General features: G+C 38.9%; 1 protein-coding gene across 19 annotated transcripts in view; it reads left to right on the top strand.

Moving 5' to 3' along the window:
• Positions 1 to 16,229, top strand: part of NFAT5 (nuclear factor of activated T cells 5) — a 136,439-nt gene extending 120,210 nt beyond the window's left edge. For 16 of the 19 annotated variants that reach the window (XM_003917106.4, XM_031658136.1, XM_003917107.4 and 13 more), the window contains 5 exons: positions 609 to 692; positions 6,386 to 6,534; positions 7,528 to 10,015; positions 11,139 to 11,382; positions 12,203 to 16,229. In XM_003917106.4, coding sequence (XP_003917155.1) covers positions 609 to 692; positions 6,386 to 6,534; positions 7,528 to 10,015; positions 11,139 to 11,374 — 2,957 coding nt within the window. In that variant the 3' untranslated portion in view covers positions 11,375 to 11,382; positions 12,203 to 16,229. The remainder of the gene's footprint in view (positions 1 to 608; positions 693 to 6,385; positions 6,535 to 7,527; positions 10,016 to 11,138; positions 11,383 to 12,202) is intronic. The other 3 variants (XM_009196763.3, XM_031658135.1, XM_031658138.1) reach the window with 1 other exon arrangement.
• The last annotated feature ends 7,689 nt before the right edge of the window (positions 16,230 to 23,918 follow it).

The raw sequence follows: 23,918 nt of genomic DNA, 5'->3' as shown, positions 1-23,918 counted from the left end.
TGGGCATGGTGGCTCACACCTGTAATCCCAGCACTTTGGGAGGCCAAGGCGGGTGGATCACAAGGTCAGGAGTTCAAGACCAGCCTGGCCAAGATAGTGAAACCCTTTCTCTACTAAAAATACAAAAAAATTTAGCCGGGAGTGGTGGCAGGCACCTGTAATCCCAGCTACTCTGGAGGCTGAGGCAGAGAATTGCTTGAACCCAGGAGGCAGAGGTTGCAGTGATCCGAGATCGCGCCACTGTATTGCAGCCTGAGCAACAGAGCAAGACTCTGTCTCAAAAAAAAAGATGGGGTTTCACCATGTTGGTCAGGCTGGTCTTGAACTCCTGACCGCAAGTGATCACCCACCTTGGCTTCCCAAAGTGCTGGGATTACAGATGTGAGCCACTGCACCCCGCCTGGTTTTGTTTTGCTAAGTGATCGCATGCTCTGCCCACTTGGAGATTGGAGAATTTAGAGGATAGAAATTTACCTCAACTAGAATTTCTGCTAAACAAATAATTAAATGATACTGTGTGACAAGATATTCTAATTAAAGAATTTAAGATACAAGGTTTTTAGGATGAGTAAATGTAGATAAATACATTAATCTTTTTTTTTTAATAGCAGCAGCTGGTGCTTTGAATGTAAATGTGAAGAAGGAAATATCTAGTCCAGCAAGACCTTGCTCCTTTGAAGAGGCCATGAAAGGTACCAAGTAGATTATTCTCAAAAATCGTAATTAGGTGCTCCTGTATGTTTTCTGTAGCACACCTTATTGTTTTATTTTCTCTTAAGTACTTACAATACTTTGCAGGGTATCTTTCATATTGTGAAATAAATACGTGTTTAACTTTACTAAATGTAGAGACTTGTTTTCCAATTTGATATTTTTCTTGTTGAATATGTTTATATATATTTTAAAGTACATTGGAATGGAGGAGTTTTGTTTTTTTGTTTTTTGTTTTTTTAATTCCCCAATATTAAAAGTATATGAGGCCGGGCACAGTGGTTCATGCCTGTAATCCCAGCTTTTTGGGAGGCCGAGGCAGGTAGATCATTTGAGGTCAGGAGTTCAAGACCTTCCTGGCCAACATGGTGAAACCCTGTCTCTACTAAAAATACAAAAATTAGCCAGGGGTGGTGGCAGGTGCCTGTAGTCCCAGCTGCTCGGGAGGCTGAGTCAGGAGAATCTCTTTAATCTGGGAGGCAGAGGTTGCAGTGAGCCAAGATCATGCCACTGTACTCCAGCCTGGGTCACAGAGCGAGACCCTGTCTCAAAAAAAAAAAAAAAGGAAAGTTAGGCCAGGCACAGTGGGCCACACCTATAGTCCCGGCACTTTGGGAGATGAAGGTAGGAAGATTACTTGAGTCCAGAAATTTGAGATGATAGATATCCATTGGCTAATAATTAAATGCATCATCTATAGTTATTGCTGAACAGATATGGGCAGCACAGTGAGAAGATTTCTTGTCTCTACCAAAAAAAAATTAAAACAGGCCAGGCACAGTGGCTCACGCCTATAATGCCAGCACTTTGGGAGGCCGAGGCGGGCTGATCACCTGAGGTCAGGCATTCAAGACCAGCCTGACCAACATGGAAAAACCCATTCTCTACTAAAAATACAAAATTAGCCAGGCATGGTGGTACATGCCTGTTATCCCAGCTACTCGAGAAGCTGAGACAGGAGAATTGCTTGAATCCAGGAAGCAGAGATTGCAGTGAGCCGAGATCGTGCCACTGCACTTCAATCTGGGCAACAAGAGCGAAACTCCTATCTCAAAAAAAAAAAAAAAAAAAAAAAATAGGCCAGGTGCGGTGGCTCATGCCTTTAATCTCAATACTTTTGGGAGGCTGAGCTTTGCAGATCACCTGAGGTCAGGAGTTCAAGACCAGTCTGGTCAACATGGCGAAACCCCATCTCTACTAAAAATACAAAAAGTATTAGCCTGGCATGGTGATATGTGCCTGTAATCCCAGCCACTCTGGAGGCTGAGGCAAGAGAATCGCTTGAACCCTGGAAGTGGAGGTTGCAGTGAGCCGAGATTGTACCACTGCTCTCTCCAGCCTGGGCAACAGAGCAGGACTCGGTCTCAAAAAAAAAAAAAAAAAAATTATAAACATTAACCGGGCATGGTGGCATGCACCTATCATCCTAGTTATTCATGATACTGAGGTAGGAGGATTGCTTAACCTGAAGAGGTTGAAGCTGGATTGAGCTGTGATCATACCACTGCACTCCAGCATGGGCAAAGGAACAAGACTCTCAAAAACAAAACAAAGCAGAAATTTGTTTTGTTTATGTACCTTTTTGATAAAAAATTTAAATCAGGTTGGGCATGGTGGCTCACACCTATAATCCCAGCACTTTGAGGGGCTGAGGTGGGTGGATCACCTGAGGTCAGGAATCTGAGACCAGCCTGGCCAACATGGTGAAACCTCATCTCTACTAAAAATAAAAAATTTAGCTGGGCGTGGTGGTGCGTGCCGGTAATCCCAGCTGCTCGGGAGATTGGGCAGAAGAATTTCTCGAACCCGGGAGGCAGGGATTGCAGTGAGCCGCGATCATGCCACTGCACTCCAGCCTGGGCGACAGAGTAAAACTCTACCTCAAAAAATATATATAAATCACATATGAGAAATAGTTTGGTAAATAGAGATTACTTGAGAAAAAATGCAAGTGTTGGATTGTAATGCATTGACGCCAGCTTGATGTTCTTAGAGCAAATTAATTCTTAATGAGGAGGAGAAAAAAATTAATCTGATATTTTCATTTATAATGTACTACTAAATTGAAGTTGACTAGAAGATTATTATTAAATTAACAAGATGGAACATATCTGACAAACTTAATGTCTGGCCTGGAGACATTTTGGACTGTTTTTGGTGGGACTAGACTTAGAAATTGGAACAAGGCCAGATGCTGTGGCTCACGCCTGTAATCCCAGCACTTTGGGAGGCCAAGCTGGTGGCTGAGGTCAGGAGTTTGAGACCTGCCTGGCCAACATGGCAAAACCCTGTCTCTACTAAAAATAAAAAATTAGCCGGGCATGGTGGCATGTGCCTGTAATCCCAGCTAGTTGGGAGGCTGAGACAGGAGAATCGCTTGAATCCAGGAGGCGAAGGTTGTAGTGAGCCCAGATTGAGCCACTGCACTCCAGCTTGGGCAACAGAGTGAGACTCTGGAAAAAAAAAAAAAAAGGATTGGAACATAAATAAAATTAACCTCTGTGACCTTTGTGCATATGACAGTAGAAAGACTTATATCTTTGCATGAGCATTAGACTAAAATGTCCTTTTACTGTTTGTCTTACCAGTAGACATACTTGTCAGTGGTCAGCTGAGGATAGATAAAAGAGTCTTGCTCAACTTACTCTACCTAGTCTCACTTTCCAGAAAGGGGGAGAAGATAATAAGCATTACTATCTAAATACATTTTAAGAAAAATTGTAGATCTGTTAAGCAGTAACTGTATAGGTGATATATTTATTTATATGTAATTTCTAATTGAATTATAATATAATCTTGTCTGTAAACATGGAAATTTTTAGACCAAAAATAATGTTAATAAAAATATAAGCCAGGAACAGTGGCTAGTGCCTATAATCCCAACTATTCAAGGGATTGAGGTGGGAGGATCACTTGAATCCCGTAGTTTGAGGCTGCAGGTACTACACTCCAGCCTGGGTAACAGAATGAGACCCTGCCTCTAATTGAATAAATGAGTGAGTGAATGAATGAATGAATGAATATTTTTAAAAAGAAAAATACAGACTGTATATTTTTATTTTTATTTATTATTATTATTACTTGAGATGGAATCTTGCTTTGTTGCCCAGGCTGGAGTGCAGTGGCATGGTCTCAGCTTACTGCAACCTCCAACCTCTGCCTCCTGGGTTCAAGTGATTCTCCTGGCTCAGTCTCTCCAGTAGCTGAGATTTACAGGTGCCCTGTACCACGCTTGGCTATTTTTTTTTTAATTTAATTTTATTTTTTGTATTTTTAGTAGAGACAGGGTTTCACCATGTTGGTCAGGCTGGTCTCGAACTCCTGACCTCGTGGTCCACCTGCCTCCGCCTCCCATATTACTGGGATTACAGGTATGAGTCACTGCACCTGGCCCATATTTTTATTTTTGTAGGATTAACCAAATAATCCACAACAAACTAAATTGACAGTGATAAAGCTAAAGTAAGATTAATTCTTTTCTTCATTCACTCAGCAAACATTTGTTGATTACCTACTGTGCAACAGGCGATAACATCTGCCTTCATGGAGCTCATGATCTAATGAAATTCAAAAGCAAGAATAGTAGTTGACTATTACAGGATCAACTTAAGATAACACCAATGGTTTTAAAAATGTTCTATGGGATATTCTTAGATTACTTTTAAATGCCTGCCCTGTACATGATCTGAAGTTTTGTCTCAGTCAAAATTAGGTTGTAGGCTGAGTGTGGTGGCTCATGCCTATAATCCCAGCACTTTGGGAGGCCTAGCAGGGAGGATCGCTTGAGCTCAGGAGTTCAAGACCAGCCTAGGCAACATAATGAGACTCTTGTCTCTACAAAAGAATTTTAAAAATTAGTCAGGCATGGTGGTGTGTGCCTGTAGTCCCAGCTACTTGTGGGGCTGAGGTGGGAGGATTGCCTGAGCCCAGGAGGTGGAGGTTGCAGTGAGGCCTGATTGTACCACTGCACACCCACCAACAGAGAGAGACCCTGTCTCAAATAAAATAAATAAAATAAAATAAAATAAAATAAAAATCTGGTGGTTAGGGGAATTGTATTGGTATTAGAATTTAGGTGGAAATAGGTCCAAAGAACTCATGAGTAAATGATTCATTTCTCAAACAGGTAGAATAATAAAACATGGAATGTCAAAAGTTAAATGAGCACTTTCCCCTCTATCAAAATAATCAGTTTTCATAGGAATTAGGTTTTTAGCCAAATGGCTGTGAGGCAAGTTGAAGACAAGAAAATTGCAAATATATTTTTAGATGAAAATATTTACTTTCAGTTTGTTTTTTTTTTTTGAGACAGAGTCTTGCTCTGTTGCCTAGCCTGCAGTACGGTAGAGCAATCTCAGCTCACTGCAACCTCCTTCTCCCGGATTCAAGCGATTCTTGTGCCTCAGCCTCCCAAGTAGCTAGGATTTACAGGCATGTGCCACCATGCCTTGCTAATTTTTGTATTTTTAGTAGAGACAGAGTTTCACCATGTCGGCCTGGCTGGTCTCGAACTCCTGGCCTCAAGTAATCCGCCCGCCTGAACCTTCCAAAGTGCTGAGATTACAGGCATGAGCCACCACACTTGGCCTTTCAGCAGCATATTGACTAACAATAACAACAAAAAAAATTTATGAAGGGAGCTATCCAACTTATATACCATGTGCCTTTTTAAAAGCTTTATAGCCAGGATTTCTTCTCGGTATCAAATTAAGAAATTTAACAGCTATGCTTTCTGAAGACTCTTTCCATAGAGCCTCCAAGTGGTAGTAAACTTTTAAATCAGGATTTGGCTATGTGCTCAACTCAGAAGATTGTCATTAGCAGTAGCAGTAGCTACCACTGAGTGCCAGTGCAGACTCAGGTAGACAAAAAAGAAGAAAGAAAAGCAATCAAGGGGGAAAAGTAGATATAGTGGAGTGGTAGAATCTTGCTATATGTTGCCTCTAGGTACAAATCTAGAACTAACTACTCAAAATGGAGGTGGTAGGAGGTGGGAAATAATTTTTCATTTTGCTTGGGAAATTTGGTTTGTAAACCTAAAATAGCCCTTATTTCTGGGGGGAAAAAAAAGATGTTTAAAGTCCAGTCTAAAAGAGAATTGTGTCCATGTGCCAACTTGTCATATTCAAATTTTCTAATTAGTTTTCTTTTAATTTAGAAAAGCAAAATTTATTGATCACTGGGTGGTATTTTCTAATGAGAAGCTTGAACTTAGTTTAAGAAAGAAGTGCTCTGACAATCTCATAGCCCTTAAGAAGTTCTGAGACTTTATATTGTCAGACAGCTAAATCCTAAGAGAAGAGTGCAGTGGTTGTAATTGAGTAGCTTTATCCTCCTGGAGATTTTTAAGCTGTATCCTATAATATACTCTGGTCAGGTTGGGTAGTATGATTCAAGGCACTTGGAACGGTCTTGGGGAATATAGCCTGGTAATCGAACTGCTTAAGCTTATTATTAATATTTAAGCTATAGTTCCAGGCCCATTCCAGAGGTCCCCCAGCCAATGCAATTCATAAAAGGGAAGATACATCTTAATATACCAGTTTTGTATCTCATGCTACCATTATAGCATCAAAAAATAGACATTTAAATCATTGCTAATAATAAATTTTAGAATAAAATAGTTGGTAATTTTTGTGATTTTAAACTTTTCTTTTTTTGTGTGTGTATGCAGCAATGAAAACTACTGGATGTAATTTAGATAAGGTAAATATTATTCCTAACGCCCTGATCACTCCACTCATACCAAGCAGTATGATTAAGAGTGAAGATGTTACTCCAATGGAAGTAACAGCAGAAAAAAGATCTTCCACTATTTTTAAGGTAAGCTATATTGACTACTGCTCCAACTTCTAACCTCCTATACAAAAATTGCTGTCTTTTACTTTTCCTATTTTTTTCACATTGCTTTTACTTTGGATGTACTTAATGAATTTTGCTGTAAAGAGGGAATGCTTTATACTTCAGCAAAATTGCCCACAAAGTGACTTCCAATATACATTTTGACAAGGGAGGAATTAATATGTTATATGAAATATTAATGAAAGTACTAATTTTAGCATTTTCAGAATTAAGAGGTGTTTTTATTTTTTTCCCAGTCTTTTCCCATAACTTTCTATTTCTTTTTTTTTACTTGTCTTCTCCCCTGTAATGTTACTGAGGAGCCGCAAAATTGAGATATTTTGATACCTGCTCTTCATGAACCATAAAATTAATGTGTTCTGATTACCCTTAATTCACCTAAGTATATCAATAGCTGATTATTCTACTTCTTTGTTTGACTATCTTTGCTTATAGTACTTTTTAAAAATATATCCCAAGGAAAATGAGGCATCATGTAATGGAGAATTGTAGTCCCATACCTGTTTTCTAAATGATAATAATATAGAGTGGAAAACTGGTCCTGCATATATTTTTAGAACAATAGTGATTTTTTTTCCCCCCTTGAGACGAATGGAGTCTCTCTCTGTCGCCCAGGCTGGAGTGCAGTGGCATGATCTCAGCTCACTGCAAGCTCCGCCTACCAGGTTCACGCCATTTTCCTGCCTTAGCCTCCCGAGTGACTGGGACTACAGGCACCCACCACCTCGCCCAGCTAATTTTTTGTCTTTTCAAAAGTAGAGACGGGTTTTGACGTTGTTAGCCAGGATGGTCTCGATCTTCTGACCTCGTGATCTGCCCGCCTTGGCCTCCCAAAGTGCTGGGATTACAGGCTTGAGCCACCGCGCATGGCCAAATAATAGTGATTTTTGATGTATGTTACAAACTTATTTAATGTTTATATATTCATATTATTTGGGGATTTTTATGTTTTAGACTACAAAGACAGTCGGATCAACTCAGCAAGCATTAGAAAACATCTCAAACATAGCAGGAAATGGCTCTTTTTCATCACCATCATCTTCCCACCTACCTTCTGAAAATGAAAAACAGCAGCAGATTCAGCCCAAGGCATACAACCCAGAGACCCTGACAACTATTCAAACCCAGGACATCTCACAGCCTGGTACTTTTCCAGCAGTTTCTGCTTCTAGTCAGCTGCCCAACAGTGATGCATTATTGCAACAGGCTACACAGTTTCAGACAAGAGAAACTCAGTCCAGAGAGGTATTACAGTCAGATGGCACAGTGGTTAATTTGTCACAACTGACTGAGGCGTCACAACAACAGCAGCAGTCACCACTACAAGAACAAGCACAGACTTTACAGCAGCAGATTTCATCAAATATTTTTCCATCACCAAATAGTGTGAGTCAGCTTCAGAATACTATTCAGCAGCTGCAAGCAGGGAGTTTTACAGGCAGTACTGCTAGTGGCAGCAGTGGAAGTGTTGACTTGGTCCAGCAAGTTTTAGAGGCACAGCAACAGTTATCTTCAGTTTTATTTTCTGCTCCAGATGGTAATGAGAATGTTCAAGAGCAGCTTAGTGCAGATATTTTTCAACAAGTCAGTCAAATTCAGAGTGGTGTAAGCCCTGGAATGTTTTCTTCAACAGAGCCAACAGTCCATACCAGACCAGATAATTTATTACCTGGAAGAGCTGAAAGTGTTCATCCACAGTCTGAAAACACGTTATCTAATCAACAGCAGCAGCAGCAACAACAGCAAGTGATGGAATCTTCAGCCGCAATGGTGATGGAGATGCAACAGAGTATCTGCCAGGCAGCTGCCCAGATTCAGTCAGAATTATTCCCTTCAACTGCTTCAGCAAATGGAAACCTTCAGCAATCGCCAGTTTACCAGCAGACTTCTCACATGATGAGTGCATTGTCTACCAATGAGGATATGCAAATGCAGTGTGAATTGTTTTCTTCTCCTCCTGCAGTTTCTGGAAATGAAACTTCTACAACCACCACACAGCAGGTTGCAACCCCTGGCACTACCATGTTTCAGACATCAAGTTCAGGAGATGGAGAAGAAACTGGAACACAAGCAAAACAGATTCAGAACAGTGTCTTTCAGACCATGGTCCAAATGCAACATAGTGGGGACAATCAACCTCAAGTTAACCTTTTTTCATCCACAAAAAGTATGATGAGTGTTCAGAATAGTGGTACCCAGCAACAAGGTAATGGTTTATTCCAGCAAGGGAATGAGATGATGTCACTTCAATCTGGAAATTTTTTGCAGCAGTCTTCTCATTCACAGGCCCAACTTTTTCATCCTCAGAATCCTATTGCCGATGCTCAGAATCTTTCCCAGGAAACTCAAGGTTCTCTCTTTCATAGTCCAAATCCTATTGTCCACAGTCAGACTTCTACAACCTCCTCTGAACAAATGCAGCCTCCAATGTTTCACTCCCAAAGTACCATTGCTGTGTTACAGGGCTCTTCAGTTCCTCAAGACCAGCAGTCAACCAACATATTTCTTTCCCAGAGTCCCATGAATAATCTTCAGACTAACACAGTAGCCCAAGAAGCATTTTTTGCAGCACCGAACTCAATTTCTCCACTTCAGTCAACATCAAACACTGAACAACAAGCTGCTTTCCAACAGCAAGCTCCAATATCACACATCCAGACCCCTATGCTTTCTCAAGAACAGGCACAACCCCCCCAGCAGGGTTTATTTCAGCCTCAGGTGTCCCTGGGCTCCCTTCCACCTAATCCAATGCCTCAAAGCCAACAAGGAACCATGTTCCAGTCACAGCACTCAATAGTTGCCATGCAGAGTAACTCTCCATCCCAGGAGCAGCAGCAACAGCAGCAACAGCAGCAGCAACAGCAGCAGCAACAACAACAGGGCATTTTATTCAGTAATCAGAATACCATGGCTACAATGGCGTCTCCAAAGCAACCACCACCAAACATGATATTCAATCCAAATCAAAATCCAATGGCTAATCAGGAGCAACAGAACCAGTCAATTTTTCACCAACAAAGTAATATGGCCCCAATGAATCAAGAGCAACAGCCCATGCAATTTCAGAGTCAGTCCACAGTTTCCTCACTTCAGAACCCAGGTCCTACCCAGTCGGAATCATCACAGACCCCCTTGTTCCATAGCTCTCCTCAGATTCAGTTGGTACAAGGGTCACCTAGTTCTCAAGAGCAGCAAGTAACACTCTTCTTATCTCCAGCATCCATGTCTGCCTTGCAGACCAGTATAAATCAACAAGATATGCAACAGTCTCCTCTTTATTCCCCTCAGAACAACATGCCTGGAATTCAAGGAGCCTCATCTTCGCCTCAACCACAGGCTACTTTATTTCACAACACAGCAGGAGGCACAATGAACCAACTACAGAATTCTCCTGGCTCATCTCAGCAGACATCAGGAATGTTCTTATTTGGCATTCAAAATAGTAAGAAACTCTAATTTTTCATTACTTAATTGGTCATCATTATTATTAGAAGGAAGCAGAGTGCAGTGGTGCAATCTTGACTGATTGCACCCTCTGCCTCCCAGGTTCAGGTGATTCTCCTGCCTCAGCCTCCTGAGCAGCTGGGATTACAGGTTTGCACAACACACCCAGCTAATTTTTGTATTTTTGTTAGAGACGGGGTTTCACCATGTTGACCAGGCTGGTGTCGAATTTTTGACCTCAAGTGATCTGCTGGCCTCGGCCTCCCAAAGTGCTGGGATTACAGGCGTGAGCCACCGCACCTGTCCTGTACAGTTGTTTTAAGAGTGTAGATTGTAGTTAGAACTCTATCACCTATAGACTATAAGATCTTGTACAAGTTATTTGGCTTTTATAGGTCTCAATTCTCTCATTTAAAATGGTGATAATAGGCCGGGCGCCTATGTATAAAAATGTGTGTTTGCCATTTTAAGCTATAAACTTAAAAGGAAAACGAAGTAAGAATGACAGACAATATCTTAGCCAATTGAAGTCAGTAGTTTCTAAGGAGGTAGAAACCCATCTTTAGGCCGGGCGCAGTGGCTCAAGCCTGTAATCCCAGCACTTTGGGAGGCCGAGACCAGCGGATCATGAGGTCAGGAGATCAAGACCATCCTGGCTAACACGGTGAAACCCCATCTCTACTAAAAAATACAAAAAAAAACCTAGCTGGGCGAGGTGGCAGGTACCTGTATTCCCAGCTACTCGGGAGGCTGAGGCAGGAGAATGGCGTAAACCCGGGAGGCGGAGCTTGCAGTGAGCTGAGATCCGGCCACTGCACTCCAGCCTGGGCAACAGAGCAAGACTCCGTCTCAAAAAAAAAAGAAACCCATCTTTAATGTTAATATACCAAGGAATTTATATAGGACTTTTGATATTTAAGCAAAGTTGTATTTTTAGACTGCTTAAAGGAAACCTAAGATGAATTCCAGTGCCAATCTGTGAAAACTTTTTTCTTAGACTGTCAGGTGCCTAACTTTTAGTAATGTACAAAGAGAATGCAGTAATGAATTTGCCCCAACAACTAATATCTTTTCATGAATCTTCACTAACCAGATACCTTCTATTTTCAATGTCTCTGCAGACTGTAGTCAGCTTTTAACCTCTGGACCAGCTACATTGCCTGATCAGTTGATGGCCATAAGTCAGCCAGGCCAACCACAAAATGAGGGCCAGCCACCTGTGACAACACTTCTTTCTCAGCAAATGCCAGAGAATTCTCCACTGGCATCCTCTATAAACACCAACCAGAACATCGAAAAGATTGATTTGCTTGTTTCGTTGCAAAACCAAGGGAACAGCTTGACTGGCTCCTTTTAACTGGATATGTAAGTATTGCATTTTGGCTTCTTATTGGAAAGCATCAAATTTTATTCTTAACAGATTTAGGTTAAGTAATAGTAGTTTAGTTCTAAACTTTTAAAATGTGACTTCCTCACAAGATGATACTTTTTTACTCTGAATAAAATTATTCTGAATGATAGCTTATGGTCATATAGTTAATACAGACCAAACATCCCTAGTCCAAAAATCCAAAATCCAAAATGCTCTGAAATCCGAATCTTTTTGAGTGCTGACATGACATCTCAAGTGGAAAATTCCACACCTGACCTCATATGATAGGGTCATAGTCAAAATGCAGGCTCACAACATGCAGTTGATTTGGTGTCCCTGAGGGAAAAAAAGATTTTCCCAGCTCCCTTCAGCTGTGATAGATCTTTTTAGGTGTATATGAAACAGAAGTGAATTACATGTTTGGACTTGTGTCTTATTCCCAAGATATCTCATTGTGTGTATGTACATATTCCAAAATCCAAAAAAGAAATCAGAAATACTTCTGATCCCAAGCATTTTAGATAAGGGATATGCAACCTATATTGGAAATTCCTTCTGCTTCTGAGCTTCTTTGCCTTGGAATAACAAAACATCTGATGAGTATGCACAGTGTGTTTCCTCTGTACTATATATTGGATATAATCATCCCTTCCTCCAGAAATAAATATTGAGTCAGAAAAGTCTGTGGAAGATCAAATATGAAAAAGTTTTACTTATAGTACCATAATATACTTTAGGATCATTCAGGGTGTCAGACACTTTATAAATACTTCCCTCCCTCGTAAGTTACATTAAACTTTTTCTCTTTTTTAGAAATTCCATGAAGAAAATCCTGATTCCAAGATGTCCTGAGATCTTGTGGTTCCATGAGAATTATTATTTTAAAAACAAAACAAAATATGAAAAACTGTATTTGAGTAAATTGATAGATTTTATTCTGACTGCAAAAGAGCACACCTATGCTGCTTGTTGCAGTGACTAACCACAAATGTTAACATCTTCATATTTTATATTCCTAATAACAGTGATGACTGAGAATCTATTGGAGTTTCCAGCTGGCAGAATTAATTGTTATTATTTTCCTAGGCGCAATTTCCTTAAACGTACAGTTTAAATTAAAGGCTGGACCACTCAGTTATTATTGCTATTAGAAAATAATATATCATGTTTACTTTCGTTCTTCATTATTTTCTTTCCTACATTGTTTTAGTCAAGTAATGGCTTTTGAAAAAGTAAAGTTCAATAGTAACTAAGGCGGTGATTTTTTTCAATATAAAAGGCACAGCTGTTGGCCAAAGTGAAGGAATCTTTTTTCAGTTTTATTGGAGAAACTGAAGGGGTAACATTCTAACAAGTAAACTGTATATGCAGATAAAAGAACTCTTGATTTAACACAAAGGCAGATGATACACTTAGAAAACTGGGAACAGCTGGAATGCCATTGATTTTATTTTTTCAGAGAGTTGTTAGTTGTCTGGGGTTCTACTAAGGGGTTTAGCCATAACTGTGCATAGAAAAATAATTATCTTTATCTGTAAAAAATGAAGGGGATAATATATGATAAATTATGTTCTGATATCCTCCTACAGTAGTTTAAATTGACAGAAAAATTTGAGTGTTTTATTCTTAACCCAGTCTTAGGCTGGTGTTCCCTTTTTATATACATCTATATTACTTTTCACCTCTTTTTCACTTTACTTTAGAGAACTATTGATATACTACTGGCTTTATGACCCTGTAGCATCTTTGGCCACTTTAATCTAGGGTGACCTAGCAGTCCTGCAGCACAGGGCAGAAAGTACTGTCTTAGGAATTATTGGGAGTTAATTCCTGAGAAACAACACATTTTTCCCCATGAACGGTGCTGTTCTGAAGTCTTCAAATTTTTCCCTCTAATAGGAAACAGTATAAATTTTAATTTAAAAAAAAGGCAAACTAAAATTTCTTGAAACATCACTTCTCCCTGATCTGCAGTGAGTATAAATTCACTTGTCACCTCAGTGCTTTACAGTTTGAAGTGGTCACTTACCTGATGGTTCCCACAAGCCTTAGGCTTTACAGGGTCATATCATTGACTTAAAATGAAGAATTAACTTGTGTTACATCTATAAAGAGCAAAATAACACACTCCAGAACTTGGCAGTTGTAGCATTAGTTATACAGTTTTGGGCGTTGTTGCCACCCGTGGGATGCCTGCTTCTCACTACCACCTGTGTCTGGACACATGCTTATGTCTCATTTTCCTTTTGGCATGTGGAAAGCTGTCAATGCAGTGTAAGGCCAACGTGTGTGTGGCTTCTATGTGTTGATATAATGTTTTGGTATCCTTGTCCGTTTCATTTATTTTTTAAGTGTACAAAAAATAACCTGTTAATTGTTGAAGGCTAACTTTCTGTTCTTTTTTTTTTTTTTTCTATCCTGTACATTTAGTTGAACTGTGTGGAATTGTGGTGTTGGTTTTGTTTATACAGCCAGATTTTTCCTTCTTTTTTTTTTTTTTTTGGTGATGATCTTCCTTTGTTGAATGTGCTCTTTTGTCTTTTTCTCTTTTTTCTCACGTTTTCTTCCCTCCACCTCTGCCCCTTTCTTTCTTTCTCTCTCTGATTGAGAGGCATTGAATTACGTTTTCAGTAGTACAGGCTTCTTGCCGATATGAAGGGAACTTTTCAGAAAGAGACCTACTCTGGGTCATTTAATTTTGAATACAGTTTTCAATCGTTCAAGTTTTGGATGGTTTATATCTAATGTGTGTTTCATTTTTTTGGAAAGCTATATTTTGTATTTAGGAAATGGTATACTATTTTGCTATTTGTACTGAGTGAGTACATTGGCATAAATATAGAAATTTATATATATACATATATATAAACTATTCTTTTTTGCCACACATTTTTGTGGTAAATTTGTGAGTTTGTCTGATGTTCTACCACAACGTGGCGTCTGATAACAGTGAGGGGGGGTGGGGTTTGTTATGTCTTTATTGAGTATTTAAGTATCTTTTGAAACAAATGACCTGTTCATCTGTGGCCATTCCATCAGGCAGTTCCTTGATGTTAGTAGTGGGCTAAAGGCAGCTTACTGTGTGTTTGCTGGAGCTTTCACTCAGCCAAGTGTTAAGAGTCAGGAAACCCATTGAGGCAATTGCGTCAAATGGTGTTTCACAAGAATGAGCCATTCAGTCTTTGCTCACTATATATTTAATATTTTATTATTGTTGTTATTGTTATTATTAATTGGCTTTCTGTATTCTATGCCTTTTATTTATAAAGACACTAAGAAAACCCATGTTTGTAATTTTAATAACATTTTTCCCATCTTGTAATATCCAGAGCTACTTTATAAATTCTCTGAACCAAAAGTATTTTCCTCAGTGTATCTCTTCTCCCCCAGCCCCTATTGGGAAAAATTACCCAGTATAGTTCAGGTTATGAGGAGGATCAGCCACACAATCCAGTGCTTCAGTTTGAAAATGTAAAACTCTAACCCTAAAGTAGGGTTGATTGAAATTTCAGACAAAGCAAACCCAGCAGGTATAAAAAGAAGTAGTAGAAATAAAAATCTGTAAGTTATTTTTGAATTTTCTGAACTTTTTTCTAAGAGATTACATAGGAGACTAAAGAAATCTATCTGTTCACCAAGTTCTAATTAGGATGATTGTTAATACAGAACTGTGGATGAAGTGGCAACTGGCTTGTGTGCTGACTTCTGTGGTTTAGCAAGGGGTTTATTGTTATCAAATGCTGATTGGCAATGCCAAGTCACTGGGACCAATTTTCTGTTTTATAATATCTAAGTTTAGAACAGAATATATACCTGAACTGTAGTGGTTTGATTGGATGGAGGCAGAAAACCCGATTTTTATTCTCATAAATTTTGTGGTTATTTATACAAGGGCTGTGCTATGCTACCATATTCTTGTTCAATAATAATAGGTTTGTTGTTGGTTTTTTTTACATTGTTAAATGTTCCTTACCCCTAAAGGTCAATGTTAAGTACAACGTTCTGAAAATACAATTTGGCTACAAAGAGTATTCATCTTCTTTGAAGCTCAGTGGTTGATATTTGTGCTAATAATGCAATTTCCTGATTACTGTTACAAGTTATAGCTACATATGGGAGAGACTCAGTGAGCCAGCAAAGGCCATAGAAACAACAATTTATTAAACGTATTTATGGCAGAAGGACCTAAATAAACTGTGAGCCACCTTTTCTTCTTTATATTGTTACATTTAATTGTTCTAGCTTTCAGCAACTCACATTAACGCTTGGAGCTTCTCTCTCTCTCTCTCTTTCTCTCTCTCTCTGTGTGTGTGTGTGTGTATGTGTGTGATTCCTTATTGTCATTCCATTATATATCCACACCAACACCAACATGGGTGAAGATCATTCGAAGTCATATTTTGCCTCTAAGCTTGATCATGTTAACTTTATGATTAAAGTATCGTGTTATTTAGCCAGTGCAAATCTGTTTTAAAACAAATTGTTTTAAAAAAAGAACAAGTTTTTAAGGGCTTTATTATAGAAGAAGTATTAATGAAGGACTTTCCTTCCTCCCTCCCTTTCCTCCCCTCCCTGCCTCCCTTCCTTCCTTCTTTCTTCCCTTCCTCCCTGCCTTCTTCGTTTCTCCTTCCCTTATTCCTCCCTCCCTCCTTTCTCCCTTCCTTCCTTCCATCCATCCTTCCTTGCCTTTTATTTTCATTTTTTGTAATATCACATGTGCTGTAGTTTGGAAGTTTATTCTAGTGCATTTCTTGCCCATCAGAACCTCAGCTAATCTACCGAGGAAAAATAGTATCAAAGGAAATGAGGAAGTTGTATCTGAGTCCCTCTAGAACTAAGATAATTCTTTTTGACCATTTAAGCCTTTATAAATGCTTGTTTTAGGAAAGTGAATCTGTTAGATGCATCAACAAATAATGACCAGGATAAAATGATTTAATAATTAAAGACTCAAAGTCACCATGGTTATACATTTTCACCATACATAGTAATCTTATAATTTTTCATTTTTCTGATGAAGATTTCTCTTCCAATATGTTTCCTAATTGATTTTTAAAATTAATTAGCTTTCTTCTGCTTTATGACCATAGGTTTTATCCCTAACCAAGACAGCTGTCTTATATCTGCATGCCTTAGACTGTGTGGAGGGACTCCATGAAGAAAGACCATAGGTTAGAAAAATAACTGCCTATGAATCTCATAACATGTATTAAAAAGAGGTTTTCTTCTCTGCTTGTTAGTGTCACTAGAGCAAAATTGTAGAGATAATGCTCATGATATAATAAATATCAGAATAATATCTACAGTATCATTTGTGGATGGTCCCAGTGCTCTAGTTACTTTACTTCTTTTTTTTTTTTTTTTTTTTTGGAGACGGAGCCTTGCTGTGTCTCTCAGGCTAGAGTGCAGTGTGCCATCTCTGCTCACTGCAACCTCTGCCTCCCGGGTTCAAGCGATTCACCTGCCTCAGCCTCCCGAGTAGCCAGGATTACAGGCACCCTCCACTAGGCCCAGCTAATTTTTTTGTATTTTTTTAGTAGAGACGGGATTTTGCCATGTTGGCCACGCGGGTTTCGAACTCCTAACACAGTGATCCACCTGCCTCGGCCTCCTAAAGTGCTAGGATTACAGGCATGAGCCACCACATCTGGCCTAATTACTTCTTCAATCCCCATTTATTTTTATGCCATTCTAGCCTCATTTATTAATAAAATTATGTTTTTACTTTCTCTTTCAGGAAATTTTTTAAATGAGTATTTTATATCTAGATCAAATGCTATGGAAAAGTGCCTTTTTATCATTTATAATTTTATTCTTCACTATTTCCAAAAACACATAAACAAATAGTTTCAATAGGTCCCAGCTTTCACTTTTTCCATTTAACCCTTCTTTTCTCCATTTCTTTCCTTTGGCTTAAGAATGGAAGAAAAGGTACATTACTAGAATTGTTTCTTTGGGGGGAGAGGGTAAAAGAGTACAGAATTAGAGTGTTCAAGCTTTATATAAATTAAGTTTGTCTTCATCTCAACCAGCTAATGGTAGGTCTTATCTGAATACTGATGAGAATTTTAGCATCTGTGAAACTCCATGCACATAGATGTGTGTAAATTTCAGGAAGAAAGTGTTTAAAGCATTTTCTCTGATGTTAATTAGATGGAAATAAATCATTAAAACATAGTTTAGGTAAAGCTTGCTTATGTCACCTTTTTTTTTTAACTAGACTGGGCAAAGTTGTTTATGTCAGTGTACTTCTCGTCTGTCCTCAGTTAATTTACCTAGAAAAAAAAGTGTCAAAGGAAATGAGAAAAAAGTTATATTTGAGTCCCTCCAGACCTAAGATAATTCCTTTTGATCAGATAAAGTTGGATGGAGTGCCTTGGTTTTTGTTAATTTTGCCTGTATTCCAGCTCCTTACCATGGTGGTGGTGCTTGAAGAAAGAGCCATCAGCAACAGGTCAGGATAGTTGTACCTTTGAGATAGGGCTGCTTTCCCCATGCTAGTATTTCTGTGACTGTTAGTGGCACTGAGGACTGCAAACTTTTATGCAATATTCTTAATACCCTATTGATATTATGCACTTTAATCATTCCAAAGAAGCCAAGAATGCTGTATAGTAATGATTCCTTCCTAACAAATTCATCTTAACTCTTTAGAATATTATGTCCCTTTTCTTTTGGATAGCCAACTTGGTATAAATGTTATATGGATTTTTCTAAAATGACTGTGTAGGACTTAAGACTTTGAAATGTAATTTACTATAAGGGGAAATGATTACGCTTTAGCAGATTATTTTAGAAACATTCAGCTTGCTAACCTACATGTTTGGGAATTCATTAAAACCAGTTGTCTTTCTATATATTTTGTGCCATGTGTATAAGAACATTACAATATATCTTTTTCTACATATGTAGTACGTGCAAACCAGTGGTTCTCAGAGTATGGTTCTCAGCCCACCAGCTAGTATCAGTATCACCTGGGAACTAGTTAGAAATGTAAATTCTTGGGCCCCATCCCAGACCTACTGAGTCAGAAACTCTGGAATAGGGCCCAGCAATCTGTTTTCACAAGCCCTCCAGGTGATTCTGATGCACACTTTAAAGTTTAGGAACCACTGGTCTAAGACTCTATTGAGATGTAGAGAGTTTTTCTTCCACTGAGACTGATACAGTTATACATTGTTCTTTATGTAAATTCAGCTTAACCTGGTTATCTATAATCTTTTATTGGCAAAGATAATTTATTCTCAGTACTGCCTATAGAGAGATAGTGTATTTTATGTACATACACAATTAGTCTAATTCTTGATAATTCAGTTAATTTAGTTTGGCATTTTCCTACCACTTACTAAAAAGTTTACATTAAATGACTGATTTAAATATATAGGTGCAGTGTTCTATGTTTAATTGTTATGACATTTAAGTAGCTAATATAATTGACCGGTGCTAAAGTCTCCTGTTTATCCATAAAATGAGTACATTATGGGCAGTGTAATACAAGCTTTCTTTTCATTGCCTAGTACTTTACCAGCAGACCACAGTTTTGCTCTGGCTAGACCAACCCTCAGAACAAAATCATCATTCCTTGTATTTATATTTGTATCTGAGATAGTAAACGAGATGGCTGACCAGGTCAACATGGCACCTTATTTTTTTAATAGGTAAAACTTCTTCAAAAGTAACTTGCTTTGTATAAGAACTAAGCTATCAGTAGAGATTTAGCTATCCTTGGAGCTTATGTTTCAGACAAGAATTATTTACTAAAATAAATAATAAACAAGATAATGCATTATACAATTTGGGCATTTCTCCTTTCTCAAGTGTATGCATCAATATAAACTAACCACAAGATAGGTAGATTGATTCATTTCATTTTAATCTCCTTGTGTAATTCAGTACCTCCATAATTGTTCTAATCTTCTTCCCACTGTTTACAAATTACCAGTTAGTTAACTCATGAAAGAAAAATTCACATTTCAGAATAAAAATAAATGTATACTCACTTTATAAAAATCACTGCTGTCTTTCCTTAATACTAGCAGTGGAAATGTAAGTGGCTTACTCTACAAATTCTGGTGCTGGCAAATACATAGGCAAACTGTTGGGAGCTGCTCTAGCTACATTCCTCCCTTCTTATTCCCTTTTTCTCTTCCCCACTTTATTACATAATATATTCCTGTACCCAAAACATTCTACCACAGTTCTGTTTGACTCCCACTTGTGATACCTCCTTTAAAAAATTCTGTGTTTAACCATATGACCCTGCTTGCTTACTCATATTCTCCCTCCCTCTGCCCTTCCTTTCTCTCTCTTCCAGAAGTCATCTGCCTGGTTTGAAATATTTTGCAGGGATTGCTTATTATTATTATTTTAGCTGATGAACCTCAGGACAACATATACACACACTTACACACATACATACACACACACAAAAGCTGTTTGAAGAGTGGGCTTGGAATCAGATTTCTGTGTCCAGTAAAAACCTTTCCTGCACAGAAGTCATTGTGACTTAAGTAGTTACAGACTGATTCCAGTGAACTTGATCTAATTTCTTTTGATCTAATGAATGTATCTACTCACATTGTTTCCTTTTAATTGATAAGCTCCAAGTAGTTGCTAATTTTTTGACAACTTTAACTGAGTTTCATTCACTTCTTTTACTTAGTGTTTTAAATATACTATCAATAATTTCATTAACCTGTTCTCAAGCGGTTTAGCTACCATTCTGCCATTTTTATTTTTTATTTAATTTTATTTGCTTGAGCACACTGATCAACCACTGAACTGCCTTCTTCCATTGTCCTGCAATGATATAAGGGTTACATTTTTGTGTATATGGCTTTCATAGTTGGGATTTCAGAGCACTGATACCAGATATTTTCAGTTTGTTCTCTGGGGGAATTTCATTTGCATCTATGTTTTTAGCTATCTGTGATAACTTGTTAAATATTAAAAAGATATTTTGCTTCTATTGGAACATTTGTATACTCGCAACTATATTTCTGTAAACAGCTGCAGTCAAAAATAAAACACTGAAAGTTTTCATTTTGCAGTGGATAGCTGTCTTTTTTTCCTCAAACTTTGTGAATGGAATTGTGTGCATGAATGACAGTTTTGAGCAGTATGAGTATGTGGCTGAAATTATAAAATCATTAGGGAGGAGGTGTGAAATATCGACATATTTCTAAGTAGTTATTTTGTGCCTACCATTTTGTCAGGCAGAGTATAAGTGACTCAGTGTGACAGAATTTTTGTTTTACTTAATTTAAATGTTTCATGTTTAGTAAAGCAATACATGTACATGGAGGTGCTTTTGATGAAAACCAAGTCTCCCCATCCCTCAGTCTCATGCCCAGAGACAATCTCTGTTTATTCTTTTGGTGGTATTTCTACATCTCTAAATTAGTGCATATCAGAGTGTGGTACACAACTAACTGCAGTACATGGATAAACACTATTTTTAAACTTACATGTATAAGTGTTTTGATGTGTAATAGAAAAGAATGTAGGCTGGGCGCAGTTGCTCACGCCTGTAATCCCAGCACTTTGAGAGGCCGAGGCAGGCAGATCACCTGAGGTCAGGAGTTCGAGACCAGCCTGGCCAACATGGTGAAACCCCATTTCTACTAAAAATACAAAAAATAGCTGGGCACAGTGGCGTGTGCCTGTAATCCCAGCTACTTGGGAGACTGAGGTAGGAGAATCGTTTGAACCCAGGAGGTGGAGGTTGCAGTGAGCGGAGATCGCACCATTGCACTCCACACTGGGCAACAGGGCGAGACTCCATCTAAAAAATAAAAAATAATAATGTGTCTACCTACCAGAGTGAAGGAAAAAGTGAGTCAAATTAAAGAAAAATATTAAATCACTGGGCTCGGTGGCTCATACCTCTGTAATCCCAGCTACTCAGGAGGCTAAGGCAGGAGGATCACTTGAGGTCAGGAGTTGGAGACCAATCTGAGCAACATAGCAAGATCCTGTCTCTATTTTTTTTTTTTTTTTTTTTTGAGACGGAGTCTCGCTCTGTCGCCAAGGTTGGAGTACAGTGGCCGGATCTCGGCTCACTGCAAGCTCTGCCTCCCAGGTTCCCGCCATTCTCCTGCCTCAGCCTCCCGAGTAGCTGGGACTACAGGCACCAGCCACCTCGCCCGGCTAGTTTTTTGTATTTTTTAGTAGAGACGGGGTTTCACCGTGTTAGCCAGGATGGTCTTGATCTCCTGACCTCGTGATCCGCCCGTCTCGGCCTCCCAAAGTGCTGGGATTACAGGCTTGAGCCACCGCGCCCGGCCTATTTTTTTTTTTTTAATGTTTAAATGAAAGGAAAAAGGAAGAAAAATACTTAAAAAGAAAAATAATAAATGCTAATACAGATACATGGGTATCATGAAAATTGTGTCTAACTGAATCTTAAAAGACATTGCTTTAGACAGTATACTTATACGTTCTTATCAAATATAGATAGTATCTGTTGATTCTATGAAGGAGTGACAATTTTTAATACATTTAAATATATATATATCTAAATGAGTTGTTATGATTATATATATGTTTTGTTTTGTTTTGTTTTTTAACAATGCTGCTGTTCTAAATACAGTATTCTTTGCCAAGCATGGTGGCTCATGCTTGTAATCCCAACATTTTGGGAGGTCGAGGCAGGAGGACTACTTGAGCCAGCCTGGGAGTTCAAGACCAGCCTGGGCAACAAAATGAGACTTCGTATATACAAAACATAAAATGATTAGCCAGGCATGGTGGCACGCACCCATAGTGCCAGCTGCTCAGGAGGCTAAGGTGAGAGGATCACTTAAGTCCAGGAGTTTGAGGCTGCAGTGAGCTGTCATCATGCCACTGCACTCCAGCCTGGATAACAGAGACCCCGTCTGAAAAAAAAGAAAAGGAAAAAAATAATAAAAATTGTCTTTTGGTGTTTATTGACTTCAACAGCACTGGAAATGAGCAATAACCAAATGAAATGTAATAAGTATAAATATCAAATTATATATTTTGGTTCAAAAAAACAGCTTATGTGGGCAAAATACTGGTCTGAAGATGGGACTACAATAGTATGGGGCTGCCAGAAAATCTGATGCAATCTCAGTTACATAATTTAAGTACAGTGTCCAGAATAAGAAAGGAATTGTCCTCCACTACTCCAAGCTGGTAAGAGCCTTACTCTATTAACTTACAAGAAACAAATTCTCTGCAGCCATCTAAGCCTAGAAGAGAACCAAAATATCATTTATCCTTGCTGAGAACAGGGTAGGGACTCTAGAAATCAAAAGATAGCTATAGTTTCTCAACAGCAACACTAATGGTCTTATTCTCAGAAAAAGAGGTGTTGGTTGCGACTCTCATGCTCTATTTCATGGTGCCATCTCTGCTTCTACTGAAGCAATATAACAGTGTTTAAAAGCATAGGCTCTTGAGTTTGCCCACAATATAACCTCCATTCCTCAATTTCCTTTGCTATAAAGTGAAAACAGTAACAGAACCTTCCTTGTAGAGTTGTTGAAAGGGTTAAGCAAGTTAGTCCATGTAAAATTACCTAGTTCCTGGCACAGTTAGTGCCTCCTAAGTGTTTCCTTGTATTAGTATTACTAGTCTTGATACTACTATGCTCTTCTAGCTCTTGTGCACTACTTCTCACATCCTTCTGTGTATTAGTCTGTTTTCTGTTGTTTTTAACAGAATACCTGAAGCTGGGCAAATTATAAAGAAAAAGAATTTCTTACAGCTATGGAGGCCAAGAAGTCCAGGTGGTGGGGCTGCATCTAGTGAGAGCCTTCTTGCTGGTGAGGACGCCCAAGAATCCCAAGGTGTTGTAAGCTCTCATGGCTAGAGGGCTGAGCACGCACTCCAACCTGGGTAACAGTGAAACCATCTCAAAAAAAAAAATCATGAAGAGGGCTCTGTCCTCATGAATAGATTAACCCACTACTCATGGATTAATGAGTTATCATAAGTGGGCAACCGGCTGAGCATGCAAAGGACTCAGGTCTCTCTTCCTATTTTAAAGTCACCAGTTGCCCACTTATGATAACTCATTAATCCATGAGTAGCGGGTTAATCTATTCATGAGGACAGAGCCCTCCCTCATGATTTTTTTTTTTTTTTTTTTGAAACGGTTTCACTCTGTTACCCAGGTTGGAGGGCAGTGGCACAATCACGGCTCACTGCAGCCTCTTCCGGACTCAAGCAATCCTCCCACCTCAGTCCCTACCCCGAGTAGCTGGGACTACAGGTATACCCCACTACACCTGGCTAAGTTATGCGTTTTTTGTAGAGATAGAGTTTCACCATGTTGCCCAGGCTGGTCTTAAAGTCCAGGGCTCCAGTGATCTGTCTGCCTTACCTCCCAAAGTGCTAGGTAGGATTACAGGTGTGAGCCACCATGCTGGCCCTCAGTCACCTCTTAAAAGGCCCCACCTCTCAATTCTGCCACACTGGGGATTAAATTTCAACTTGAGTTTTGGAGGGATAAATATACAAACATAGCATTTTGACTTTTTCAAAGATATCCCTTTGTCGTCAG

Source organism: Papio anubis, chromosome 18 (assembly GCF_008728515.1).
Source record: "Papio anubis isolate 15944 chromosome 18, Panubis1.0, whole genome shotgun sequence".
NCBI classification, from domain to species: Eukaryota; Metazoa; Chordata; class Mammalia; order Primates; family Cercopithecidae; genus Papio; species Papio anubis.
The sequence above is the reverse complement of the archived record's forward strand: the minus strand, read 5'-3'. Positions and strand labels throughout refer to the sequence as shown.